Raw genomic sequence first — 10,430 nt, 5'->3', positions numbered from 1 at the left:
CCTGATCTTGTCCTATTGTCCACTATATCAAAGATCCAAGCTGCAAGATCTGGTCTGGTTTAAAAAAAAACTGCCAAAGTTCCTGCCCTACTGTTTCTGGAATGTCCATGAAATTGAATGGAAGTTATGGGCTATACAAATTTTTTATTACATCCAGATCCAGATACTGGTTTGAAAACTGCAGAATGCTAATAGAAACCCGAATTCAGTGTTTATTACACTGCAGACAGAAGATGGAAGCCGGCTCATGTATCTCCCCGATGCACTCACTAACTAATCAGCCACTGGAGACATAGGGGAGAGAAGCACTGCCACTGCTCACCGCAGCCAGTGTGAATATAGTTGGGGACAAGCACTGCGACAGACCACAGGGACAGATATGTGTACAGCCATACCCAGATACAGCAGCAGCAGCCAAAACAGATTGCTGAACATGATGGAAGATTATTCAACCACTGCACCAACCAGATGCAATCAGCAAACTGATAGACACCAACTGAACAACCAGGTTTAGTTGTATCTGTGCTGTGCCCTTTCCTCAGCACATACCCTGACCCCATGGCCTTCTGAGTAAACAGAGTGGACGAGCCGCAGGAATACCGTACTGCTGCAGCTTCTACTGCCACCAATGCCACTACTGCTACCCCTACACAACCGCAAATCTCCTGCCTTGTCAGTCAGATTTCATACCGTACTGCTACAGCTACTACTGCCACCAATGCCACTACTGCTACCCCTACACAGGCGCAAATCTTCTGCCTCCTTGTCTGTTATGTTTGTACTCATGCTGCTGCAGCTACCACTACACCTGCTGCTATTACTACTACTCCTACACAGCTGCAGATCTCCTACTTTGTCAGGTTAAATATTGTTCTTCTCCCATTACTACTATTCCTAAACAGGTGAACATCTCCTGCCTTGTCTGTCAGATTTCATACTGTACTGCTGCACTTACTACTGCCACCATTGCCACTACTGCTACTCCTACATACCCGCAAATCTCCTGCCTTGTGTGTCATGTTTTATACTGTACATCTGCCACTGAAACTACTACTACACCTGCTGCTATTACTACTACTCCCTGTACAGCTGCGGATCTTCTACTTTGTCAGGTTAATATTGTACTGCTCCCATTTCTACTACCCCTACACAGATGCACATCTCCTGCCTTGTCCGTCAGGTTCAGTACAATACTGCTGCTGCTCCCCAAAAAGTGAGCATTCTTGTTCAGAACAAGCCATTGCTTCTGACACCCCCCTGAGTGTAAACACTGCCAGATATCCACCCCATTAGAGAGAAGTTTTGGATGATTTTTTATATTTTAAAAAGCATAACAAAGCCAAAAGTGCAATGTGTTGTTAAACAGTTTGCTTATTACCACTGGCCACCATCTGTTTATACATATCTATATATTTCACTGCCACTTTAAGATTGCCAATGCTGCCTTGACGTTAAAACCCTACAAGACTTCAGAATGTCATCCATAATTTATTAGGGCGATGTGAGCACTGTCACTTTGGTTTGAATTTATTTGTACCCAAATGGAATCTGCTGATTTCAGAAATTTGTTCCTGTGTGCTTTCTCTGATGTGTAACAAGAACTGTTCTTTGTGCAAAACATTTCCCACATTCTGAACATGAATAAGGCTTCTCTCCTGTGTGACTTCTCTCATGCTTAACAAGAACTGATTTTTGTGCAAAACATTTCCCACATTCTGAACATGAATAGGGCTTCTTTCCTGTGTGAAATCTCTGATGTGTAACAAGATGTGAATTTTGTGTAAAACATTTCTCACAGTCTGAACATGAATATGGCTTCTCTCCTGTGTGAAATCTGTGATGTGTAACAAGTTCTGATTTCCTTGTAAAACATTTCCCACATTCTGAACACAAATATGGCTTCTCTCCTGTGTGACTTCTCTCATGCCTAACAATATCTGATTTTTGTGTAAAACATTTCCCACATTCTGAACACGAAAACGGCTTCTCTCCTGTGTGATTTCTCTCATGCCTAACAAGATGTGATTTTTGTGTAAAACATTTCCCACATTCTGAACATGAATATGGCTTCTCTCCTGTGTGACTTCTCTTATGTCTAACAAGACTTGATTTCATTTTAAAACCTTTCCCACATTCTGAACACTTAAACATCTCTCCTGTGTGGCTTTTTTCATGTCTAACAAGATGTGTTTTATCTGTAAAGCACTCCCCACATTCTGAACAGGAGTATGGCTTCTCCACGGTGCAAATTCTTCTATATGTAGAAAGACTTGATCTTTTTGTGAACTCTTTACCACAGTCAAACATTTCACCCTCTTTCTGGTCAAGAGAAGGTTCCTCATGATTAGGAAGATTATATGTACTGTGAAGTCCTGGATGTACATTAATATTTTCTGCTGAAGAGCGCTGCATATCTTCATCTTCTACTTTATAATTTAGTGACAACAAATTTCCTTCAGAATTTGTACTGGGATTTTCTGCTAAGATAAAAAAATTAAATTTGTGGCGTTTTTAATAATCTAGAGTAGACAAATTTATAGATTTCCTATTAGGCTGGAAGTGTATCCAGCAGGAACTAGAGGTATATAGTAAGTCATGTATTTTCAAGACACTTCTGGCTTTGGTTCAAAAAGCAGCACCAAAACTGAATGTGTGATTCCAGCCATTTAAAGTTTTCTATAACACAAATTTCAGGATTCTGGTCTACATCTAATTTTATTACCCAAATCTAGCTAAAAATCGTGAAAAACCCAACAAGCCTGTCTTCTGACAACATATTTGACATTTCTATGCCAAGTGGGCATCACACTAATACAATAAGTTAACGTAACAGGATCTATCACGACATTCCTGATCACAAACTGCATTCACTATTAAATCAATCTCTTAGACCTGATGGACATTGTGGTTTTACTAGTAAAATCCATACTATAAAGCCCACCTATGGATTACCTGATACGCTCTTTTTAATGTACTTCCTCCTCTGCTGCTGCTGCTGCTGCTATCTCACACTGCAAAACCCTTTTGGGAGCAACGGAGCTAGGCGCAGCCTTAGCATAGTGCTGTGACTTGGGGGGAAGTTAGGCAGTTAAGGGTTAAGGTTTAGGTGAGGGGAGGGGTCATGGTTCCCGGGCAGTATATGAGAGGAGTGGGGGCGGAGTTTGGCAGACAGCGCTCGGGGGAAGAAGGAGAAAGTTTTTCCTCGTGTCTGGCGAGCTCTGTGAGTTTAATGGCGGCTTTGGAAGAGTTATTGGGGGCAGTGAGGACGGCGGCGGAGAGACATGGGGCCGACTGGTTACAGCAGAGTCTGCAGGCTGTTTTGGCGGGTCCGGTTCCCACACCGGCCGCCCCTGTTGCGAGGCCCAGGGCTAGGAGGTCTGTACCCTCTGAGAGACTGAGCCCTGAGGCTACCCCACGGGTGCGGCGGCTCTTAAGGAGCCCCAGCAGGGACCCTCCGGTGAGGGCAGTGAGTCCGGTTCCTTGCCGCCGCAGCGGGAGGAATCCTGGTCGGCGCCGGGCATCAGCGAGAGAGGACCGGGTTACCCCCGTTGCCTTGTCCTATTCGCGGCGTGGGGGGAGGTATGGCGGAGCGGCGCCTCTCCTGGAGGCCTCGTCTGAGGGGGAGCGAGCCAGGCGTCGTCCCTTACCTGTGGAGCGGGCGGAGAGTCGGCTGAGGTTGGGGGATGTGCGTGCGGCCCCACAGTCTGGCGGTGGGGGCCTGGATCTTGGACTGTCGCCAGCGGTGGAGCGGGTTGCGCCGCGGACCCTGTCTCGGAGCCGGCGGCATTCTTCTGTGAGACGGCGGGGGAGCGGGCGGAGCACAGCAGCGACACCGGTGGCTGTTCCTGGTACTGCAGGCGGGTCGGTGCAGGAGGATGCTCTGGCTGTGGGAGATGGATCCGGAGGCTCTGCAGTACAGGACGACGCCAGGGAAGGACCTATTTGTGTGGCGGCTGCCGGTTTTTCTGCCGGTGAGCCTGGACGGAGCCGGGTGGCGTCGGTTGCCGGGGGCGACGAGGTGCAGCGGCCGCCTAGCGGTGGGCCTGGACGGCTGGCGGATGTGGAGGACGGCGAAGTAAGTCAGGACGACTGGGAAGCGGACGACGGGCGGATGGAGCCGGTCCGGCGTCGCTGAGCGGACCATCCATGGCAGGAGCATCTGGGCGGACCGCAGCTGCTGGGCGGATACCTCAGGGCCGGTCCGGTGAGGGACCTTCGGGTCAGCAACGGGCTCCTGTTGAGCAAGTGGTGGGGGGTGGTGTTTTTCAGGGACAGGGGTTGGCGCAGGAGTTGCTGGAGGGGATAGTGTTGCTTTTATCTAGATTGGGGTCGGGTGTTCGGGAGTCGCCGACGGCGGTGTGGGCTCCGGTAACGTCCGGCGGTGTGGGATGTCAGTCTGGCAGGGCCGGCTCGAGTAGCGTTAGGGCGGATTGGTGGTTCCGGTGGCTGGAGAAGTGTAGGTCGGTGTTGGTGGGAAAGGTAAGGTTGTGGACGAGGTGCGGTTGGCGGACGCGGCTAGGGGTGAGGTTTACGTCTGCTTTGAGGGGCCGCTGGGGGCTCATTTGAAGGTTAGGGGGAAGATTTGGAGGGACGAGTACGTGGAGATATTCTCGTTGCTCCAGCTGGAAAAGTTTAATTTGCATAGGGTTAAGCCTGATGAGTCCAAAAAAGAAGAGGAAGAGAAGCGTCGGTATCAGATTTGAATTGGCTGCAGGCTTTTGCCATTCTGGCAAGTGTGGTGGGTGAAAAAGCGCCAGAACACTGTTCTGCTCTTTTCTGTTACATGGATGCCATTGGTGAGGCCTTCAGGACTTATGAGGGTGTGGCATGGCTGAGGTACAACAAACAATTTCGTCAGCGAAAGGCGGTCCGGGCGAGTATTCGTTGGGATCATAAAGATATCGGTCTTTGGATGCGGCTTATGGCCGCTCCAAAGGTGGGTCATCAGTCCTTTCGTGGGGCGGCCGGTGGGTGCGGTGGGTGCGTCGTTTTGGAAAGGGGGTTTTGTTGGCGAAAACGGATATAGAGGCTGCCTTTCGTTTGTTACCCATTCATCCGGATAGTTGTCATTTGTTGGGGTTTAAGTGGGAAGGAGTTAAACGGAAGTCCAACCCGCCTCCTGCTTCACCACCCACTCCAAGAAAGAAGCAAACTTCTCAAACAAAGAACATGAAATTGCACAACCCATCGGCAAACAACAATCAACATAAAAACTGCTTCCACTTAAACCCCAACATATGACAACTATCCGGATGAATGGGTAACAAACGAAAGGCAGCCTCTATATCCGTTTTCGCCAACAAAACCCCCTTTCCAAAACGACGCACCCACCGAACCGCCTCATCAAACGGAGTATACGAAACTGAACAAAGCTCCTCAGCAATACCATCATTAACAGAACTACCCTCAGGAAACGACAAGTGGTGTATGAGCCTAAACTTGCCCGCCTCCTTTTTAGGAACCAAACCCAAAGGTGACACCCACAAACCCGACAACGGGGATTCCCGCCGCGACCTCCTTACCAATCTTCTCCGCTACCACGTCCGGCCTACGCAAAGCCGACGCCAAGTTACGGGGAGCCACCACCGGACTAACCGAAAAACACGGGATCCGAAAACCATCCCTGAAACCAACAAACAACAATGCCGCTGCAGCCCTATCTGGGTACCTCTCTAACCACGGCACCATCTCTTCCACCTTCACCGGTGTCACCCCTCTTCTGCGCCCCATCAACTCCTTTACCTCGCCCACGCTTGAAACTTCCGTTTTACATTATCTTGACGATTTTTTGTTTATGGGACCTGCTGGGTCGCGAGTTTGTTTGGTGTTATTGCACACAATGGAGAGCATAGCTGGTCGTTTGGGGGTCCCTTTGGCGCCGGAAAAGACGGAGGGTCCAGCGACTTCTGTAAAATTTTTGGGTATAGTGATTGATAGTGTGGCCATGGAGTGTCGGTTGCCGGATGAAAAGGTGGCGGATTTGCGCGCTGATATGAATTTTTTGAGGAAGGCGAGAAAGGTGCAGTTGTGACGGGTGCAGTCTGTTTTAGGGAAGTTGAATTTTGCGTGTAGAATTCTGCCAATGGGTCGGGTTTTCTGCAGGCGCTTGGCCATGGCGACGGCAGGGGTGCAGAGGCCTTTCCATTTTTTGAGATTATCGTCTGAGGTCCGGGAGGACTTGCTGGTGTGGGAGCGTTTTTTGGGGGAATTTAATGGGCGTTCGGTGTGGATGGGGGCGCCTGTTGCCAGTGTTGATTTGGAGCTGTGTACGGATGCGTAGGGATCTTGTGGTTACGGGGCCTTTTGTGGGGGGCAGTGGAGTGCAGGTGCCTGGCCGGATGTTTGGGTGGAAGCAGGGTTTTTGAGGAATTTGGTTTTGTTGGAATTGTTTCCAATTGTTTTGTCTGTTGAGTTGTGCAGGGATGTGCTCAGGAATAAAAGAGTGAGATTTTGCTGTGACAACATGGGGGTGGTTCAGGCGATTAACAGTCAGTCTGCTAATTCGTCCCCGGTGTTGCGCTTGCTTCGCCATTTAGTTCTTAGCGGTTTGTGGTTGAATTCTTGTTTTGTGGCTGTGCATGTCCCGGGTGTCGATAATGACATTGCTGATTCACTCTCTCGTTTTCAGTGGGATCGTTTTCGCGGGCTGGTGCCGGATGCGGACGAGTTGGGTCTAGCATGTCCTCAGTGGCTCTGGAACGTGGCCTTGGGGTCTCCTCTGAGTTGATTCGCCGGTCCGTGAGTAGGAGTACGTGGTTGGCGTATAATTCGGTGTGGTCCCAGTGGGAGCAGTTGCTGGATCAGGTGGGGGGTTGTGAGGTAGTGGAAGATTTTCAGATGTTGTTAGTATATTTTATCGGTTTGTCTTATAGTTCGGGGGTGTCTGTTTCGGTGGTTTCCAAGCGGGTGGCGGCTGTCACCTTTTGGTTGCGGTTGCGGGGGCTTGTGGATGTGTCTAAATGTTTTCTGGTACAGCAGGCTTTGAAGGGTTATAGGCGAAGTGCCGCTCGGCCGGACACTCGTAGGCCAGTTTCGTGGGCAGTGTTGCAGTCGTTGTGGGAGACGGTTTGTGTGGTGTGTTTGACGCCTTATGAGGTTTGTTTGTTTAGGGCTGCTTTTTCCCTGGCCTTTTTTGGGGCCTTCAGGGTGTCTGAATTGGTGTCGGGAAGTCGGTCGTGTTGGGGCGGTTTGTTGCGGCAGGATGTGTGTGTTTATCTGGGGGAGATTTGCGTTGTGTATTGCGCAGGTCTAAAACGGATTAGGAGGGCAAAGGGGCGGTTATTATACTGCGCCCGTTGCTTGGGTCGGTTTTGTGTCCGGTCAGGAGTGTGGAGGAGTTGTTGGCGGTTAGGCCGGATGTGGTCGGTTCATTGTTGATGCATGTGGATGGGTCGGCATTGTCGCGGTATCAATTTGTTGCGATTTTTCGGAAGTGTTTGGTTGCAGCGGGTTATCCGGCGCAGGACTTTGCGTCTCATTCCTTTAGGATAGGGGCGGCAACGGAGGCGGCTAGATGGGGCCTGGGGGAGGAGGCCATTAAGCGGATCGGCCGGTGGGAATCTAGATGTTATCAATCGTATGTTCGTCCTCATATGTTGTGAGTGCCAGGGGGAACAAAGTTCAGTTGTTTATACGGAATTTTTGTTAAGCTGATTGGTGAGTTGGGTTTTTGATTTTATGTGTTTACAGGGTCGGCTTGTATGGCATGGATCTTCGGACACTCCTACGTGTACTGGGGAGCATTGCGTGCGGACGTGCGGAGAAATGGACGGCACTTGGGGTTTGACCCGGCTGACATGCAAGTGCGCTGGATTGGCATACGGGGCCTTTTGTGGGGTAGGGTGCTTCCGGAATTTCATTCTTCAGTCTCGTTGGACAGGTCACCTGATATTGTTGTATTGCATGTTGGGGAAAATGATCTGGGGGTTTGCAGTACTAGGGAGGTGATTCGGGATATGAAGTTGGACCTACTGCGTTTGTGGTCTGATGTTCCGGGTATGTTGGTGGTTTGGTCCGAGGTGGTGGCTCGGAGGGTGTGGCGTTTTGCGAGGTCGGTGGACCGTCTTAACAGGGCCCGGGCTGAGCTTAATAGGGAGGTTGGGCGTTTTGTGAGACGCCATGGTGGAATTGTGGTGCGGCACCGGGAGCTGGAGGCGGCATCGCCTCAGTTCCTTAGGTCTGATGGTGTTCACCTGAACGAGGTGGGAATTGATATGTGGGCCTTAGGGATTCAGGAGGGTCTGGAGACGGCTCTTCGGGTGTGGTGGGACTCCCATAGGTGAGGTGTCTCCTATGGTCGTTCATGGCGTGGTAATGGAGGGTCCTGGAAGGCAATGATAAGTTTAATAGGTGCATGCCGAGGTGGAGTGTGCATCTCAGGAGGTTCGGTAAGCTTGTGCATGGGGCTCCTGTTGGGCAGATGGGCCTACAGGGGAGATCAATTACAGTATGGAGGATTCGGTGCTCTCGGGTCGGTGACCGCGGCCGAGGGTAAGGCGGTATGACAAGTGGAGGTGAATGGTGGAGAGCACAGCTTACCTGTTGCCTTCTAGGATCCTATGCAATGGTTCATATGTTATGGTAATTGATATGTTATGCGTGTTATTACGTATTTCTGTTAAGTGATAATTAATGTTGTTTAATAAAATGGCCGAGAAGGCTCTTTTCCCAAGAAGATGTCTCTGTTTTTTAATTGTAGGATAGGTGGGTGCAGTAAGGTAAGGGGCAGGTTTATGGGCCGAAGTATCTTCCATCCCATAAGTCATAACCATTATGAAAAATAAATAAATAATCCATACATCTTTGCAAAGCCTCAATGCACAATCAGTACATGAAGGTCACTGGCGGCATGTAATTCCTGCACGAGGTACATATAACTCATCATGATATCACAGACACAAAAGCTGTGCCTGCATAATCCCCAGTGATCACTGTCAGCTGGATAAGGGGAACACTACATGATGTGATGGGGACATCTCCAATCAAAGAGCAGCGCAGCAGCCGGTGATCAGATTCTCCTCCTGCCCTGAAGGCACCAAGGACAGAATCTGAAGTCACTTTCTCCATTCATGATTCCATACCTGTGGTGACATCTCCTGGAATGTCCTCCTCCTCCTCCTCACTCTTACACGGGGGATCGCCCATCATCCTCTCTTCTTCATCCTCCACTTTAATATCAGTCAGATCTTCCCCCTGATTTATCATCTGTAACAATTCAGTACAATACAGCAGACGGGTGGGAAATCTAACAGATCCACATGAGAGACCCCCACAATCTATGACCCCTCTATGACTGCAGGACCCCCCTATATAGATGTGTATAGGGCTCAGCTCCATCTACCTGAGGATTCTCCAGGACCTTCTCCTCTGGACAGTCCTGGGAATACAGAGGACGGGGACATCTCTCTGGTGGATTTCTCCTCCTGGATCCATCTGTGGAGACACAAGAACACAGTGACTGAATACATGGCCTCCTGTAGATCAGACTCTTCTCTCAGCTCCTTCACTTCTAGGTTTATATATCGGGGGGGAAATAACAATATTCTGTCTCTCACCACCTATGCCGAGGTCTCAGCACCTAGCAGGCCACAGGCCCAAAGTATCCTCTGGTCTATGAGAGCAAATGGCAGGCAGTGGGATGATGGCTACTTTTCCACAATAGTACATTTTAAGAATGAGCATACAGATATATATGGCTACAATCAAATGGAAACAGTCGGCACTCCTCTTCCAGAATCGTGGTGCTCGCGTCCAGGGTAAGAGAACCCACTTTCAATATAGAACAAAAGGCCCGCACTTCACTTCTTGTATCAAGCATGCTTGAAAAAGGCTCGCATTCGAGCCGAAACACGTGTCGTATCAGCGCTGTTTCTCCTCTATGCTTGAATAAAGCTGAGATTGATACAAGAAGTGAAGTGCCGGTCTTTTGTTCGATATATATGGCTGGGGGGAGTGAATCCTTTTATGAGCCTTCTACAGCACCAGAGGACACCTCTGCTTTTGAGGTAAATTTCAAGAGATAGAATCCACATTAACCTCCTCAGGACCGCCGTACGCAGGATTGCTTCCTGGCAGCGGCCCTGCTATTCTGGATCGTGATGGGCATAGTGAGTTCATGGAAGTTTTTATTTTTTGTCACAAGTTAGTGGAATATGAGACTTTGCAAGAAAAAAAAAAAAATCATCATTTTCCGCTAACTTGTGACAAAAAATAAAAAGTTCTATGAACTCACTATGCCCATCAGCGAATACCTTAGGGTGTGTACTTTCCGAAATGGGGTCATTTGTGGGGTGTTTGTACTGTCTGGCCATTGTAGAACCTCAGGAACCATGACAGGTGCTCAGAAAGTCAGAGCTGCTTCAAAAAGCGGAAATTCACATTTTTGTACCATAGTTTGTAAACGCTATAACTTTTACCCAAACCATTTTTTT

The 10,430-nt window shown here is 49.2% G+C and overlaps 1 protein-coding gene across 1 annotated transcript; it reads right to left on the bottom strand.

Annotated features, from left to right (window-relative positions):
* Positions 1-406: 406 nt before the first annotated feature.
* Positions 407-9,129, bottom strand: LOC120991164 (gastrula zinc finger protein XlCGF17.1-like). The gene is made up of 2 exons (XM_040420076.1): positions 9,081-9,129; positions 407-2,480 (listed from the first exon to the last, which is right to left on the bottom strand). The coding sequence occupies exon 2, from the start codon at positions 2,410-2,412 to the stop codon at positions 1,558-1,560; it is 855 nt and encodes a 284-aa protein (XP_040276010.1). The 5' UTR covers positions 2,413-2,480; positions 9,081-9,129; the 3' UTR covers positions 407-1,557.
* Positions 9,130-10,430: the final 1,301 nt, after the last annotated feature.

This window comes from Bufo bufo, chromosome 2, assembly GCF_905171765.1.
Source record: "Bufo bufo chromosome 2, aBufBuf1.1, whole genome shotgun sequence".
NCBI lineage: Eukaryota > Metazoa > Chordata > Amphibia > Anura > Bufonidae > Bufo > Bufo bufo.
Note: the sequence above shows the minus strand (reverse complement) of the source record. Positions and strands in the feature narration are given on the sequence as shown.

What these genes read in the sequence shown, in the direction of transcription:
- LOC120991164 (XM_040420076.1), bottom strand. Translation starts at nt 2,412, where the DNA reads ATGCAGCGCTCTTCAGCAGAAAATATTAATGTACATCCAGGACTTCAC.